This window comes from Dermatophagoides pteronyssinus, unplaced genomic scaffold (assembly GCF_027571235.1).
Source record: "Dermatophagoides pteronyssinus isolate colony J.1.1.1.1 unplaced genomic scaffold, Derpt_VIB-CSIC_2022.12 sq0002, whole genome shotgun sequence".
Taxonomy (NCBI): Eukaryota; Metazoa; Arthropoda; class Arachnida; order Sarcoptiformes; family Pyroglyphidae; genus Dermatophagoides; species Dermatophagoides pteronyssinus.
In genome coordinates this window covers 936,047-955,517 of record NW_027461526.1, presented here as the reverse complement: position 1 = coordinate 955,517, position 19,471 = coordinate 936,047, and the positions used below count along the sequence as shown (strand labels likewise).

At 27.7% G+C, this 19,471-nt stretch overlaps 1 protein-coding gene and 1 long non-coding RNA gene across 3 annotated transcripts in view; both read right to left on the bottom strand.

Moving 5' to 3' along the window:
- Positions 1-614: 614 nt before the first annotated feature.
- LOC113797397 (uncharacterized) overlaps positions 615-19,471 on the bottom strand; it is a 62,479-nt gene continuing 43,622 nt past the window's right edge. For both annotated transcript variants that reach the window (XM_027347763.2, XM_027347762.2), the window contains exons 5-13: positions 19,012-19,392; positions 15,152-15,511; positions 14,755-15,054; positions 10,132-10,587; positions 9,103-9,717; positions 7,890-8,088; positions 4,417-4,718; positions 1,922-3,060; positions 615-1,068 (exon numbers count right to left, since the gene is read on the bottom strand). In XM_027347763.2, the coding sequence (XP_027203564.2) occupies positions 1,039-1,068; positions 1,922-3,060; positions 4,417-4,718; positions 7,890-8,088; positions 9,103-9,717; positions 10,132-10,587; positions 14,755-15,054; positions 15,152-15,511; positions 19,012-19,392 (3,782 nt within the window). In that variant the 3' untranslated portion in view covers positions 615-1,038. The remainder of the gene's footprint in view (positions 1,069-1,921; positions 3,061-4,416; positions 4,719-7,889; positions 8,089-9,102; positions 9,718-10,131; positions 10,588-14,754; positions 15,055-15,151; positions 15,512-19,011; positions 19,393-19,471) is intronic.
- Positions 15,938-16,764, bottom strand: LOC142646301 (uncharacterized). Its single transcript, XR_012847260.1, has 2 exons — positions 16,353-16,764; positions 15,938-16,273 (listed from the first exon to the last, which is right to left on the bottom strand). It is a non-coding gene; the product is annotated as an uncharacterized LOC142646301 (long non-coding RNA).

Sequence of the window (19,471 nt, the reverse complement as noted above, 5' to 3'; positions counted from 1 at the left end):
CATCTTTAAAATGTCAGCTTAACTGCCATAATTGAATGTTGATCTTTTAATGTTTATTAATTTCGAATGTTAAACAAGTCTCATAATGAAGCATAAGATGGCGCTAATTATTACTTTTTCATTATGATGATCATCATAACAATTTTAAATTCGAATCTTTGATTTTTTCGATGAATTCGATTTTGATTTTGGTTTTAAAATCTCTTTTCGGTTCGATAATTTTTTGTATTTCCGTCGAACTGTATAACGATGTCCTCGATTATTTGTAGAATTTTTCGAATGAACAGTAACGCTACTGTTACTTAATTCTTTATGACGAGATTGGACCGGTGTCGGTAGGCAACTCATTTCTTCTGTGATTAGATAATTTCTACATATTAACAATATGATGGCTATAATGACAGCCATAAAATTTAATATAAAAATTTGAACCGGAACCGCAATACTTTCGGGTGAATGTTTTCTACTTTCATTCACACTATTATTAGCCATGTGATTAATATTTAATGAAAAGTAAAAAATCGAATCCTACGAAATTTACTTCAGTATTTATTGGATTTTTGTGAATTCAAAAAAAAAAAAATTTTTATCGAAATTTAAAATTTTCGAACGGAAAAAAATAATAATTCATTTTATTACAATAATTAATTTGTTCTTTTAATAAAATTGGAAAAAGAAATTTTTAAACAGTTAATTTGATTGGAAAAGAGTTTTTTTTTCGAATAAAATAATAAACTGTACAAATCGAATGTAAAAATGATATTTTGAAATGAATGTGAATTGAAACAAGAAATAAAACAGGAATAATTCAACAACAAAAATGAAACAATTTTCTTTTCTTTTTTTTTCTGTCTTAACATTATAAATGCATGTGGAATTCATGGAAATTATAGAGATTATAAAATCATTTTCATTTGATGAAAAATCCAAAGATTTTAGTTTTTTTTTTTGTTTGGATTCCGATGAAATTTCAATCCATTGAAAAAAATTCAATTAAGGATGGCCATCATCATTTAATATATCAATTTTACGAATAATTTACACAGCTGTACCATTACGTTTGTTGATCTGTTGTGAGAAATAAAAATAAACAACATTAGTTATAATTTTTCAATGAAAAAAAAAGGAAAATTCATGAAAAAGCTAAAAATGGAATGGGAAGAAAATGGTCATCATGATGATTATGATCAATGGTCACCAACAGAAATTGTTAAATTCAATTTTGTTAGGTAATTATTTGCAAAACAAATTCTTGATGAAGCAAGTGAAAAAATGTTTGTTTTTTTTTAAATTCAAAGTTTCATTATGCTTAATTATAAAAATGCAAATTACATTGTGGTTATACACACACACATGAATAATCAATCAAAATAATATTTTGAAGATTTGAAAATGGGAAATAGAAAAAAATTGTATATTATGTAATTTATGGGTTCATAAAGATAAAGTTGCAAAAATAAGATAAATAGCTGTCCTGCTCTTCGGAAAGACAAAATTCCAAGAATGTGAACGTTGTCCATTTTAAATTTTTGTGATGATTTTTTCTTTCTCGGAAAAAAAACAAACTTAGATTTAGCTTTTTTGATTCTTATTTTTTCAACAAAAAAAAACTTCTAGTTGCAATGTGGTTCTAATGATATCTTTCAACAAAAAAACATTTATTACCTTTGATTAATCCCTTTAAATTCTATACTGGCAAGTCTATTTTGGTGTAATGTGGAAAAGACGAAATTATTATTTTTTTCACTTCAAATAAACTATAGAGTAGGACTCGATTAAATTCTCTGCTGTTGTTGATTCTTTATTTTGATGAATACAGACTAAATTTTGGTCATTATGACTTAAAAAAATTATGATCGGTAATTGCTGTTGTTATGATTTTTGTTTTGGAAAAAAAGTAAGTCATTTATACATCACTTACTAGACATATCTTTTCATGCGATGATGATGATGATGATGATTGTGTTTGTTCCGAATTGTTATTGTTATTATTAATATTATTATTATTATTCGAGCTATATCGACTGCTAGAATTCGAAGATTGCCTTGGGTGATATAATTGTTGTTGTTGTTGTTGTGGATCACAATTTGATAAATTTTCCATTACAGTGTTGGAATTATTTTTTGTCAATTTTTGATCAATTGTTGTAACATATAAACTACTACTATTATTAGTAGCATCAATCGATGGTAAATCGGTTGTAGCCAATGATGATGATGGTGTTGCTGGTGATGTTGCCGACTGTAATAATGTTACATTACATCTTTTTGAGCTTGTTGTAGACAATGTTTTTTTATTATTTGGGCTATTATTGTTACTGTAATTATTATTGACCATTGTTTCATTGACAGTAATTTCATCGTTTGGATTGTAATATAAAATAGGTTGTTGATGAGTATGATGATGTTGCTGTTGTTGTAATTGATGATGAGGTTGATGCTGTGCAGTAAAATCGGTCATAAATTGACCAGAAGGGGCTGTTTCATAGCTATCTACAAATAATGTTGATTCACCCGTTTCATACATTTGTTGATGATAGGATGGACTATTTGTCGATGATGATGATGTTGTGGTATATAGACAAGATATATTGTTTGGATCAACATAATGTTGATGATGATGTGGCGAAATATATTGGGCTGTATTCATATATGGATGATATTGTGAGTATTGAGCAGCAGCTAAAGCTGCTACTGATTCCGATCCATTAATATCATATGGGCTATTTAAATGATGATGATTTGGCGATCCATTTGAAGGTGATGAATGGGAATAAAGAATTTGATGATGAGGTAAAGGCGGTAATTGTGACTGTGGTTGACCGATAATTCCGATAGCTGAAATAGGTATGGATTTTGTATTCGATATTTGATTCGGTGATAATGATGATGTTGATGAAGAACTAAGTCCTGTAGATGAAGCCGTCGAAGAAAGATCCAATAATTGTGTAGCCGAAATGTTGCCTGTATTATTCGTATGATGAATATAAGGACCAGATGGCGTAATGATTGATGTTCGATGATTAAATGAGCCTTTCGTTCCACGTGATAATGATGTATCTGATAGAATTTAATAACCAAAATTATTGTAAGAAATAATAATAAATTATTATTTTTGAGTTAGGAATTGATAAAGTTTGGTAAATTGCACTTTGTTTATTTGATATTTATAATCAATAAAAGTGAATGACATTATGATGAATTCCCAATCGTATGTCAATGTTTTTTGCACTCTCTCGTTAATTCGATCACCATTAACAAAATCACATTTGGGATTATATTTACAAGCATAACCAGCACAAAAAAATTGATGGAACATATCTTTTCTCTCAAAAATCATATTCTGACAATCATCATTAAAACATTTAAAACAAACAAATAAATAAACGAAACAAAAACAACATTGTATCCATTCTATTAATGATTTAAAAATGGTTCAATAATTTTGCTTTATCAAGACACGAATAGCTTGTAGAATTGTAATATCCTGCAAAAACCAGAACATTATAATATCCGGAAAATTTTATTCATTTTATTTATTTCGAATATTTTTTTTTTTTTTTTTTTTAAATGATGGTGATGCATGGGGTTCTAATCATCATCATCATCATTATTTGTTGGCCACATTATTATCCAAGCCAAAATATATGCCGGCTATAAATTGATGATAGGCATTATCTCATTATAAATACGAATAATTAATTGATGTAGCATTATATTCAATTAATTATTTATCTATTATCATCTACTAATATATTTGATGATAATAATGATGATGCTATATGAAAAAATGTGGTTTAAGTGTAAAATGAAAAAAAAATAATATTCAAATAGCTGTTGCACCAATGTTTTACCATGAACATAGAAAAAAATACGAAACAAAAGCAAAGCGATTATATACATTTTTTCATCATGCCTATATGTAAATCTTATCATCATGAAACAAAAAACAAAATCAAGATATTCGATACCACTTAAAAAAGATATATTAATGGTAATTAATTCCTTGACAAAAAAATAATTCAAACATTGATTCATTTGATGTATGAATGTAATTTGGGATGAACAGAAAAAAGAAAAAAAGAAAAGATGCCTAAAATGAAGATCATATTCACATCTTTTTCATTATATTTGTTAATAAATTGAAAATATTCTACTTTTTTTACTCTCTTTTCTTAAAATGCTTATTATTCGTTATAGAATCGTTTTTTCATCATCACATTATCCGTTTATTTTTATTTAGCAAAATATATTAGTTGTTAATTCATTAATGAGTTAATGGACAACCGCTAAACATACATAATGATAAAATGAATGTAAGTAAATATACAATTGCAAAAATATCATATTTTTTCGGGAATAGCTAAAAAATAATTCAACGATTCTATCAAACAACAACAACAAAAAAAAACTTACCATATGGTGTCCGATTATTATCGATTGTGGCGTTGGTGTTGATGTTTGTTATTACCGATCCACCTACTCCTTTTTGTGATGATGATTGCTGCTGTTGTTGTTGTGTTCTAGTTATTTGTAAATGGCCAATATCACAGTTAGGATTAAATGAATGATGAACATTTTTTGATTGCATTATAATTTCAGATGAATTGTTCTGTAGATTATTATCATTATTATTAGATGAAGCTATTGTTGTCGTCATCAGATGATTATTTGTATTTGAATTTATTGTTGATAATAATGGTTCTTCACTCGAACAACTTTTCATTTGATTCATCGTATTAGTTTATGAAGATAATTTTGAATGCCGAATATTCAAGAAAACAAAGAAAAAAAAATACAACAAATTATTCTCATTTATATATAAATAGGACAAAATGATAGAATCAACAAATTGACAAAAAACAAACAAACAAAATCAATGGTGTATAATAAAAAAAATAGAAAACTAAAACTAAAAATAAAAGTTTCAACATTAATTAAATATAAACATTTGGTAATTATTGCTTATTCAATCAATTGTATCAATGTTTCTGTCGGTTAAATTCTTCAATTCTCGAATAGCCAAAATATTTCGGTCAACCATGATAATTCGGTTCAAAGACTAGCCAAACACTGTTGTTTGGATTAAATTAGAATACGATTCCCCCAACCGATAGAGAAGATTCGATAGAAAACGATTAATTTTTCTACCCAGCAGCCACTTTCTCATCGAGAATAATTGAAAAAATACTATTACGATTTCATTCATTAATTTTATTCATATTGTTACAATTGATTTGATTCAATTTATTTCAGCCATTTATTCATTGAATTTCAAATGAAAAAACAATCAATGCCATCATCATCATCATCATCATCATCATCATCATCATCATCATCGTCATCATCATCATCATCATCATAATCATTATCGTATCGAAGAAGAAGAAAAAAATCATTATCTCATCATATGATGAATTTTTCATTTATTTTTTCTTTTCATCTCGAAAAAATTCAAAATCCTTATTAATTTTTTTCCAGTAACTTTGGGCAATGAATTCAATCATTTTATTTTTGGTGAATTTGTGGTAGAATCAAAACAATGATGATAATCGAATCGATTAATAAAAATAATAAAATGTCAACATCAGAAACATTGTTCAGATTGATACAAAGTCATTATTAGAATATGGATATGAGAACAAAAAAAATTTCGAATCATTTTTTTTTCTCGCCGGTTTGGGAAAATATATTACAATGAAAGATTAAAGAAAAAATTTGATCGATCTATCGAAATGTGAAGCCATCAAATAAATCATCTTGATCAATTTCAAAAATAAATCGAGAAAATTGTTTTCATTGAGAAAAAAATTACTAAAAGAAAAAATCCATTTCATAAACATAACTCTGAATTTCGCTGAATTTTAATTGATCATTCATGATGAAAGGCTATTTAATGTTTCTTCTCCTCAAGATTCTTATTATTATTTTTCGGATGATGTTTATGTTATATAAGCGAAAACAACAACGATTCTTCAAAGCCAAAAAAAAATTTATCGACAACAACAAAAATACGATAGCATTGAATAAAAGAAAGATAGGAATTTGTTTTTCTCTTACCCCCTCCCACACACACACACATTCATTTATTGCATTAACAAATATAATTTAACTATTGTCAACGACAGTAACATCAATAATAATAATAATAATCAAAACCGAATTGAGCGATGATTCCGTATGGTTAAAAAGAAAACAAGAAATGAATGAATGTGGATAAAAGAAAAAATGTATATCTACTTTACTATAGAATCTATTAAGAATAAGAAAAAAAAATTGGAAAGAAAACAAAAAAGAAAAATTCTGTTCGCTTTTCATGGACTTATGAGCAATTATAAATGCAATCGATTGTGAACCCATTCTACTTACATCACTTACATGAACAAACGAACGAATCAACCATCCAACCAACCAACCAATCAACCAACCAACCAACCAAAATAACTATGATGATGATGATGATGACTGGCTATGTATATGTTATTCGGCCAAATACACATCGAAATTACATCAAAACATTTTTTCTTCTTCTTTTTAAGAACCGAAAAAGAAAAAAAAAGACAATTGCAATGGACTATAGCGAAAAAAGGGGACATACCGATCAAATGGCAATATATTCCGTATACATCCACCCACACACTAACATCCACAAAGTGACGAAAAAAATAAAACAAGGTTCTTCATATAATGATGGGAAAAAAGTGAACTCAAAAATATCAAGCCAAAAAACAAAACAAAAAACATACAGAATCTAGAATTCAACACTAACATTTTCTTCAATCATTCAATTATTTCCAGATGTTGAATAACGTTATTTTTTCCACTGCCATATCCACACACACACACACACATGTATGAATCCATCCATCCATCTCTATTCTCAAAGAAATTCATCTATCCATCATTCTAAAATCAAAATCAAATTCAACAACAAAATGAAAATATTAGTAACAATCAACTAATTTTCAAATTCTTTTTCAACATCCATGGTGGATGCGGAAAAACTGAAAAATTATTTTTGTTGTTGTTTTTGTTTTCATTGAACCAAAAAAAATGAAAATTTATTTGAAAAATTTCTCAGACGACATTATTATCATAATTTGAAATGGCAAAAAAAATAATAATAATGATTCAATTGGAACATTTCCATTTTAATTTTATGTTTTGAAATTTCATGATTATATGCAATAATGCTTGATGATAGTAATGATAATGATAAAAATAAGAAAATTTTTATGAGAATTTCATCAATTTTTTTTATTTTTATTGAAGATGCAGATAGAAGAATTCAAAAGCAACCAAAAAAGAAAAAACTCTTCCAATGTCGACCACAATGCAAAAAAAGAAAGAAAAAAACCAAGAATAATGGAAATGAATCGATAAAAGTGCCTTATTATTATCATCATCATCCAAATAAAAGAATTTGAAAGAACAAATACAGTATGAAAGGGAAAAAATCCATCCAACTTGATTCGAATAACATAAAATATGCTGCTGAAACAATCTTTTGTGCATTTTTTTTCTCTTTCTCTATTAAACCGCTACCAATATAGACGAAAAAAAAGAAATAAATGCAATGTAAAGATTTGGCATCGAATTTCAAAAGTTTTGTGAGGATGTGGAAAAAATTGAGAAGAAAAACTTTTACTTTTATTGAGTTTGTGATTTTTTTCTTTTGCAAACCAAAATATTTTTTGTCTACCATTCCCTTTTTTTTATTCGTATTTTTTTATTCGTTGTCTAATTCATCCAATCAAGTTGAAAAGGAATCGGAAAGGAAAATTGATTCTTGATTGTTTGATGAATTTTGAATGAATACATTCTTTGAATCATATATAATATGTTTCAAAATGAAAACAAAATCATTGATTTAAATTTTATTTACTTACATTGGATAATGTAATGGCATTTGATGGCATTGATCTTGGATATTCGTATCGATCATATTATTATTACCAACAAGGCAAACTTTTTCATGTTCATTTAGATTGCCTAAATCGATGTCTTTATCAACATCAACATCATTATGATTAGCTGTATCAGCAATCGGATCGTTTGCTGAAATATTGCCAAACTGTTTTTGATTATCTGATATTATTCGGAAAAAAATATTGAAAAAAAAGGTTAAATATTCATTTAGATAATAAAAGTCATTTTATTTGGTTCAAAGGTTTCTAAGGATATGTTCTTTCATACAAATTTGTAAAAAAAATGTTAATAATTCTATTTTATTCTGGTAGGTATTGCAAAAGCAATTCAAAACATATCTTGTCGTTTTGTTGTTGTTGTTGTTGTTGCTATTTGCATTGGTGCCAAATGATAAAATCATTAACTACATATGACATATATTTTTTGACATGAATCAAGCGTATTTTTTATCTACATTTTTTTCTAGTTCTATTGCTTTATTTCATTATTGAAAATAGAGTTTGCAAATAAAATTTTTATACATAGAACAATACAGATTCTATGAAATTTATGCGAATCGATCATCACTCAGTAAAGCAGAAGTTTTTTTTCTGTAACATTTGTGAATTTTGCATTTCACAAATATTCAATTTCCAAAAACGAAAAAAAATATTGTAATGTTTTTGTTTGTTGGATATCGATTTTCTTCATAATAATAATAATCATTATTATTATTATCGTATAGTAGCATAAAACAATAATAGTATGAGTCCGGATAACATTCACTGTCTGTGTAAAAATATTTCGCTTGAATCTTATAAATATTTTATATGGTAAATACGTTTCGATGAATTTGAATCCGAACAACAAAAACAACAACAACAAAAATACAATCGGAATTATCGATCATCAAGAAAATAAAAATAAACCTATGTTGATGGGAAGAATGAAAGAGAATCAGATCAACAAATATTATTATCATTATGCATATGAAACGAATGGGAATTTCTTTTCCTTTTTCTCTTTTACTCAATCTATTCAAATATTCTGTGAATATTTGTTTATTTTATTATATGCATATTATCGAATCAAAACACGAATGATTTTAGCATGTACCAAGAATAATAGAGAAAATAGGCATCAATACAGCAATAATCGTAAAGAAAAGAAAAGAAAAGTTTTTCACATCCATACCATTGTTTTTGTTGTTGTTGTTTTTATATTGTTTTTGTTGGTTTTTTGATGGTGATTTCTTTCGAAATAATATAATATTGTTCTTTGATTCTTTTGATTCATGTGGTAATTTTGATGATGATGATGATGTTTGTTGATGTTTGATTCGTTTCAATTTTAGATCACCATTTGATGTAATTATTGGTGATGTTGTTGTTGAGCCAATGGTCAATAATGCATCATTTGCAGATTGATCGATTGATCTATCCATATTATTATTATCATCATCATCATCATCATCAACATTAGCTATCATCATTGTTGAATTTGTTCCATTTAATGATCGACGTGTACAGGCTACGGCTGTTGTTGTTGTTGTTGATTGTAATGATGACTGTTGTTGTTGTTGTTTATTTCGTCGTTTACGATGATTATTATCATTATGATTATTATTATGGCCATTATTATCACGGCAGTTATTGATACCGGTATCACGCGATCCATCCGAATTATTATTATTACTGCCAATACGGCTACGTATAAGTATTATTAATATAATCACAGCTATGACAATTGTTGCAACGATTCCGATTAGAATGCCTAAAATTGGATGAACAACGATCTGTTCAAAGCTCCCTATAAATTTTGCATGATATTAATGATAGAGGCCACAATAATATTATGGAAAGAAAAAAAACAAGACAAGAAAAGTGAATTAGACTAATCATTTGTTTATGTAAACAATAATAATAATATTATTTTTATATAAACGTTGTTCATACATCTAAATGTGGTTCATCGATTGGAATAATCAATGATCCAAACTGTTTTTATTATTATTGTTTGATTTGATTCAAAACAAAACAAAACAAAAACATCATCAACAACCATAACAAAAAGCATCAAAGAATTCTAACGATGATAATCATTAAAATGGATTGAAAAGAAAGAAACAAAAATACTGTAATGGTAAACTATAATTTTGTGTAAGTCTGTGGTGTGTGTGTGTGAGTATTTTTTTCAGTTATACAATTGAAAACAATCACGTACCACGGGCAGTATGTTTTTCGGGTGCAGATAACGTGACCGCCGACAATGAAACAGAATGTGAACGTCCTTTAGCATTAGTTGCATATAATACCAACGTATAGGGTGTACCCGGTGTTAACGAACTAACAATAAAATTTGGTTGCGATGAACTATGATTTGAATGTAATCGTTGTGGATGTTGTAATAATGAATTACTATTAATCGAATTGGTTTTGGTTGCTGTTGTTGTTGCAATACTAGCCGATTGTACAGCTAATGTTTGATCCACAATTTGATTATTAGCATTGATAGTATTGATACTATTACCAATGTTAGATGATGATGATGATGATCCAATATAAACTTCTAGATTAAAATGTTGTTTTAGGCCACCATCATCACCCGGTATACATTCGACTAGTAATGTACTCATGGAATGATTTGTTATAGCACAACCACGAACAGCATCCGGACGACCTATTTTGTTTAGTGAAAAAAAAACATTAAAAAAATAGCAAAAACAATGAATGATAATCGAAATGTATGATCAAAAAAGAAAAAATAGGCTTTGAATTTAGAATCAATTTGATTATATAAATGGATGAATAGGTTGCAGAGAAGAAGAAGAAGAAAAAACTTGAAAAATCGATTTTCTTTCTCTGATTACGTTAGCAGCATTCATGCCCTCCAAAAAAAATAAATAAATATTCGATCGAAAATCATGTTCGTCATTCAATCAATGCCTATTGACAATCTATCCATCAATAACATTTGTCCAATGTATATTCGATTTCAATCACAATGAAATTCCTTATGACATTGAAGCTATCGATTAATTGTCTTTTTTTTCAATTTAATTAAATCCTTTATCAAAAAAAAACAACAAACACATCATTTCCATTCGAAAAGATCCTTTATTTTCCGTACCGATGATTTTATTTATTTTAAAACTTTAGTTTAATAAGATTTGATAATTGAAGAATTTTATTTCGGTGAACAATATAAGAAAATGTCAATTCATTAATTTTTTTTTGTTGAGTAATAATTGTTGGAAAAGAAAGAGGAAATAACAATCCAACAAATTTCAATTATAATCAATGAACAAAGAGACGCAGATATTATTATATGAATTGAACAACAGCTAAACTATAATTTTTTATTAATGTCTATATTCGAATGATAATAATTGATAGGAAAAGAAGAAAAAAAAATCAAAAAAAAACCGATTTAATTTTCAACAACAATGAAACTACACGAAAAAAAAGAAGAATTGACAAGAAAAAAAAAATCAAATGTAATGAATAATGCTAATTAACATTTTTTTTTCTTCTCACTCATTCACTCACTCACGGAGAGCGATATTTTCATTTATTCTTACATCGATTTCATAGATTTTTTTCCCATTTAGTGATTCAATAATATAACTAATACTAACTAGGCGTAAACGTAAAGATATGATTGAAAAAATAAGTAGATTGAGTTTTTTTTCTGGGTGATGGTGATGATAAAACGATAAGTTTTTTAACACTTATTCGAACACATGATCATCATCCTCAACATCATCATCAAATTATCCATTTTTGTATTGAGAATCGAAAATAGAAGAGAAAAAAAACGAAGCGAAATAAGAATTTTATTCATTACATTCATGTATGGCTTGTTTTGTTGTTGTTGTTGTTGTAATACAGAATGAAAGATTAGTCAATTCATGCGTAGATTCTAATTAAATATCGTCATTATTATTATCATCATTGTAATCACCATCGTCATCACCAGTAAAGATTTTTTTCCGCCTGTTTTTTTTATCACAATCATTGCTGTAGAAAAAAAAAGATTGTATTGAAAAAAGACAAACAAAAAGATCATTCGAATCTTTGAGACCAGTGATTATGATGGAAAGCGAGAGTGAGAGAGCAAAAAATGGGACCGATTCATTCACTAAAGAATCGTAATAAGATTCATGTGTGTGTGTGTGAGAGAGAGAGCAATTCCATTCCCTATTCACATTCAACATAGCGTGTGGAAAATGAAAACGAGAAAAAAATATTTATAATTCTCGTTGCAAGAAAAAAATGAAACTCAGATTCATCTCAATTCACACAGCCATGATAGTCATGATTATTATGGTTTGAAAATATTAAAAAAAAATTCGGATCAAAATTTATCGATTGATAATTCATTCATTCTGAAAAAAAATGAATGAATGAAAAATATCATGAATCATATCGTCACCAAATGAGAATGATCAAAAAAAAGTGTAAAGCAAAGAGGAAAAAAAAATAATTCAATGAACCCTGTACTGAACAAAAGAGGAAATATGAAGAGAGTAAAAAAATCGATTTTCTTCACCGAATTCTTCCATCATTCTCTTCATCCAAAACTAACACCAGAAATTTCTCTTTGAATAAGTATGATTCGACCCACCAACAAATCGAAACTGATAAAAAAAAGTTAAAAAAAATGGAAAATCTCGCACATCTTATTTGATTCTTTATCAAGATATATATAGAATCAAATGTGAGAATATTTTTGGATTGTTGAAACGAATAAAAAAAAATAGCCAAGCGAAAAACGCATTCAAAATACAAAAAAAAAATTATCATTTTGTTTCTATCATTATTTCCTTTCATCCGTTTAGGATCCGATGATGATTCACTATGAGTTTTTTTTTGCAAATATAGAAGAAAAAAAAATCGATTAAATTATTTTTCTCGCCTCACAAATTAATGATAAAAATCAAGATTTTGTTTCTCCTTATCAAATTGATGATGATTTTTTTTCAGAATCCATTTTTCTTTTCGTTATTCATAGAAGAAAAAAAAACAATAAAAATTTTCAATGATCATAATTAGCTGATTTATAATGAACATCCTTTTTTTCATTTTAAATTTTATTTTTCACTCTAATGAAATAGCCAAAATTCATAATGAATTTTTTATATCCGATTTTGTTAAAAAAAATGTAATTTGCCATTGAAATAATTGATCGAAGATTTATTCGATTTTTTCATATAATGATCGATCTACGAATGTTATAAATATTCAATGAGTTTCAAGATTACTTATTTCAGTATTGTTGTTGTTGTTGTTGTTATTGTTATCATGAAAATTTTAAAATTTCAATTGTCAAAACCAAGAATATTTTCATCCGTTATTGTTGTCAATAGCATCATCATCAACAACAACAATAAAAAAATCATATTCTCTCTTTATGTTGGCGCAAATAAGTTGTTGGCAATAATATTTTTAAAAATTTTCATATGGCAAAAAAATCAAACACACACAAACAACAAACAAGCGATCAATTGAGAGTCGAGTCAAAAACAGTCAATATTTAAAACGGAAAAAGTTTGTTTGTGTGTGTATAATGTGACGAAGAAAAAAAATTCAAACTGTATAAAGTTAAAGAAATGTATTTGATTCTATATTCTTTCGCGATGATGAAAAATGATTAATTTCAGTTTCAGTTTTTCATATATACTAACACAGGATGTGTGTGTGTGTGATTGTGTGATGTAAGACATTTGCGAGACAAGTGAACGAGAGAGAGCAAAAAAAAACATATATCCTGTATAGTGAAAATCACATATAAACACAAACTACACTACTCTATCAATATCCGGTTTGATCATGGCCACAAACATACACAAGCAGAATATGATAATCAATATATCTTGGAAAATCTAGAAAATTTTCTTTCTTGATTCAGTATTTTTTATAAATCTATTCATTTGAGTTGTTTGAAAAAAACAACAACAACAACAACAAACTGAGCAATGTTTTTGTCATAAAATCAACAAAAGTTACATAATAGAAAATATGAATCGCCTCAAGTAACAAAAAATTCATGCTGATTTATCAGAATTCTATGACCCTTGAATACTGGAAAAAAAGCAAAAAATTTGACAAATATTTTGACCTTCGATACATCAATGCATCAATGCAAAGTGAATAAAACAAGATAAACGAAAAAACAAAACCCAATTAAATGGATCTGATAAAGTTGACAAGTAAAAAATTTTCTTTCAATATGTAAAATAATGCATTATAATGTTTCTATTGGTAAATTAAAATGGAAAAAAAATCTGGAAAAAATTGGATTTCTATTTGTTTGTTTGTTTATCTGTTCAAATGATGATGTTCATCATTGAGAGAATTACATCAGTTTTCATTAGATAATCTGATTGAACATCAATGCAAAAGCAAAAAAAACCTTTCAATTTCACCTGAATAAAACAAGATTCAAATTAAAATGATGCATAAATGAAAAAAAAACAGAAGAGTACAAAATTGGCTTCAAATTAATGGCAATAGAATAGAAAAAGCGTGAAAGTGAATATAAAAAGTAAATTAACTAACTAACAAAAACTAAAGAATAAATGAATGAAAAACTAATAATGATTATAACATGTGTGTGTGTGTGTGCATGGAAATAAATAATTCAAACTTCTCAAAAACGAACATACACACATATACAAATGAAAAATGAGATGTATTTTCTTTTTTTTACCAATGTGTTCCGACACGATGAAATATCAATTTTTCTACATCGAAAGAGATGGTGAAAATCTTTCTCTTCTGTTTTATACAAATTTTTTTTTACAGAAGGAAAAAAAATCTCGTAAAACTGAATGTTAACACTTACCGGCGGGTACAACACTATAAATACATGGCTTATTCTGTATTCCAATACTGTTCTGTGCCAAACATGACAATGTACCATAATCGAGTGAACTTTCTGGTCTATAAGTAGCAATCGATGTTGTTGCATTGACAGTGAATGAAGCCCATTCAACGGATGTTTCACCATTACCCGATGTATTTAATGTCCAACGAAATGTCAGATCGTTTGATGGTTCAGCATCGACTTCACATCGTATTCGTATCTGCTCATTACGTGAAACGCCATATTGTAATTTTTGTCCCGGTTTACAACTTGGTGCGACTAAAATTAAATATAGAACAAAGAATATAAAAAAAACATTGTTGCAACGAGAAAATAAAAATGCCAAAAACATTCGTTTTGAAATAACAATACATACAGTTAACTTTGAGATATAATGGATCGGAAATGGTTTCACCTTGTTCATTGAATGCAACACATTGATAACGTCCACGATGTGATCGATGGACTTTTTGTATCACTAGCGATTGATTAGTCATAATTACAGTCGATCCTAATGACGCGGATGTTGATGATAATGATGGTAATGTTGAATCATCCGGCATCATATTAGGATCACCAGACATTAACGAATGAATTGGACGATCTTCATGTAACCAAACAACTTCTTTGACAGGAGGATTAGCTTTTACACGACATTCCATATATACATCACTTCCTTCACGTATTGAATCGGTTTGAATATTTGTTCCAAAACTGATTCGTAATTGTGGTGCAACTAAATAAATATAGAAAAAGAAAAATAAACATATGCCAATGAAAATCAATGCGAAAAGAAAAAAATTTCATATAAATATAAAATAAAATATCTTACACTGTTAAAAATGGTATGACTTTATAAGTTCATAAAGTGGAAGTGTGGACTTATAAGTTCACATTAGACCAAGTGAACATATAAACTCACTTTAAGGAATTGTGAGCTTATAACTTCACTTTAAGGAATTGTGAGCTTATAAGTCCACACTTCCACTTTATGAACTTATAACTTCACTTTAAGGAATTGTGAGCTTATAAACTCATACGAGAACGTTGTGAGTTTATAACTTCATACGAGAAAAAATGTGAGGTTTTTAAAATAAAAATAAAAACCCCTATACGCAAGCGTTTTTTTTTTTATTAAAAAAATCTTGATGCGCAAGTGAAATTAAATTAAATTATTGAAGTTTTTAATTATTTTTCATTTAAAGATATATTATTAATTATTATAATTATTAAACAAGGCTAATAGAAATTTATCAATAGAAATCGGCTCAGGAACATGAAAAGAGAACCCGACTTGGTTTTCATTGTTCGATCCATCTTTATAGATTATGACCTCGTGATCAAATGGACAAATAAAGTAAATTAGAATCTTTGCATTCATTCGACACTTGTCGGCATTGAAGTTGAGACAGATAGCAATCGAACATCCCCAACATAAATGTCATTCTTTCTCAATCTTAGCTTGATTCGGTGTTATTGTAGGTAGTGATAAAAAATACTTAAAACAAAACCAATGAGATTAGGAAAAAACATGGAACAAGTTAGACATAAACAACAATCATATTCAATGAACAAACCTGATAACCAAATTTTGTAAACGAACCACACTTAACAAAAATAATGAATAACAACTAATCGAACAGTAGTTTAAATAATCAAAACAGAACCCTAACAGCTAATTTCAATTATGAGGGCGCTCGTCGCCTCCACATGAATTCAAAATTTTTCAAAAAAATTTTCCAAGTCCAAAAATCCAATTTTTTTTTGAGTTTGTAATTTGAAAAAATAAAATAAAATCAAAATTGTGATTTTATAACTTCACTTTAAGGAATTGTGAACTTATAAACTCATACGAAAAACGTTGTGAGTTTGTAATTTGAAAAAATAAAATAAAATCAAAATTGTGATTTTATAACTTCACTTTAAGGAATTGTGAACTTATAAACTCATACGAAAAACGTTGTGAGTTTGTAATTTGAAAAAATAAAATAAAATCCAAAATTGTGATTTTTTAACTTCACTTTAAGGAATTGTGAGCTTATAAACTCATACGAAAAACGTTATGAGTTTATAACTTCATACGAAAAAACCATGTGAGTTTATAACTCCATTCATAAAACATTATGAGTTTTTAATTTTAAAAAAATAAAATTAAATCCAAAATTAGAATTTTTAAAGTCATACGAAAAACGTTGTGATTTTATAACTCCATACGAAAAACGTTGTGAGTTTATAACTTCATACGAGAAACCATGTGAGATTATAAGTCCATTCGAAAAACATTATGAGTTTTTAATTACAAATAAAATCCAAAATTCGAATTTTTAAACTCATACGAAAAACGTTGTGATTTTATAACTCCATACGAGAAATAATGTGAGTTTATAATTTCATACAAGAAAAAATGTGAACTTATAAGTCCACACTTCCACTTTATGAACTTATAAAGTCATACCATTTTTAACAGTGTAGTTATTCTGAAATGAATTTTCATTGCCATTTTCAGTGATGAAAGAGAAAAAAAATTCAATTCTTTATAATAATAAAAATAAACGCAATAAAAAATCGATATCCACTAATGCAATGAATAGATGGATACGTGAATATGAGAAGTTTTTTTTCTCTCCCATGAGAAACTCGACCAAGATGCTTCAAATATCAATCGATCGATTGATTCAGTGAATGAATAAAATGAACGGTTAGTTTTGGATGAATGAATATTTTTGAGGCTTGTTTTTTTGGGACAATGACAAACAAAAACAGCATAAATAACACATATAATGACAAACAAACAAATATAAATAAAGAAAAAAGAAAGGAATAGATCATATCATTCAAAAGCTAGTCAAGTAAAAAATGAATAAAAATTTCAACAAAAGTGTCAATCCATCGAATCAATCAATCTGTATTCGACCTATTTCATATATGATAAATTCTTTTATTAAAATCACATTCAATTTCAGTAATATTCATTGATGTATAAAGTAAATTTTGATCCAATTTTCAATGAAAAAAAACCAAAAAAGCCTAATAATTGGATCAATGATCATAGTTTAATTGAATAAAATTAGCTTCTCAATGTGATTAACCTAAATTACTATGACCTTGAGAATTCATAAGGATAAAATCTTGCTGAAAGCAAAAGAAATATCCGATAATGAATGGCATCGATCTAAATTACTCATATTAGTCTCACGCTCCTTTTACTGATCTATTAATGCTTTTAGACAATTTATAAATTGAAGATGAACAAAACTAGACCAAACAAATAAGAATAGAAAATCAAATCAAACGAATTGGTCAGAAATCATGTATATTAATGTATGTTAACAAAGATAGAAAAAAAAATCAATAAATCGATTGGATCCTGTCACTATCATCACATAACATTGTTGCTTTCAGCATTTTTCCTAACTATTTTTTTCCTGTATCTACAAAATTGCCAAAAAAAAAGAAAGTGGATAAAAATAGGCAAAAAATTCTTATGAACAAATAAGAACAAAATTTTCAAGATGGAATAATGTATTGTACAGATATATTGGTGGTCAACATCACCACCACCTTTTGGTCATCCACATTCGAATTGAACAGAAAAGAATTCGACCATGTAAAGATCAGGATCGAATTATCGCTCAAAATACAATCAGCGCCATCTGCCAATATCATTGGACTAACGTTTTTTTTTGTTTTCAATTTATATTAATAATCGACGTCCGGTGCACACCAATATCCATGAAAGATTGAATAATTTTATTATAAAACATCTATAGTTGATCAAAACAAAATGTCAAATTTTTTCTTTTTTGTTTCCTATTAATAAATATCCAAAATCTAGTAAATGAATTTGAACAATCGCTTAATCAATCAACAACAAAAAAAAATAGTGTTGACCATTCTACCACCATTATCCAGTTTATCAATTTTTAAGCTATTGTTGTTTGTTCAGAATTCATTTCAATCAAATCATATGGCCCAGCTTACGATCAGATTCATGTCATCAGTTCTGTTCCTGTCAACTGATTTGGATTTTTTTTTTTTGTCAATTCATTCCGGTTTTTCTCAATATCTTTTTTCTTCCCCATTCATGCAACAAAATACTGTCAACCAAAGATGAATTCTATTGGCCTAGTTTTTTTGCTTCAAATGAAAAATTCTCTTTTTTTAGTCCGTTCAGTGTTATATATTTGATATTGGTCTATTGTATTGATGTGGTCAACACTATACAATATTACTTACATTGAACATTAAGTAATCGTTCATCTTTTAATGCCGTATGTGGCATAGGCAGATTGTCAGCCCGACATGTCAATAATTTTCCATTATCATCGACACTTGGTACGAATACAATAGTTGATACGGTTGCATTACCATCTTCATTGACGCTATCACGAACATTTGAACTAAGACGTTCATTGCCTAACCACCATGATATCTGTGCGGCTGGTCTAGATCCGGTACTTTGACATTGAAATTCGGCTTTCGAACCGGCCGGAAGTATAAATGAAAGTCTTGGATCAATCATTATTGTTGATGATGTTATTGAACCAGTATGCGATGATGATGATAATTTTGATTTCAAATAAGATTTAGGCAATATTTTCACGTCAATAGGACGAACTAAATTGACAAGAAACAGAAAAAAGAATAAAAACGATAATAGATTAAATCAATTAAAATAGCGATAAGTTATATAGTA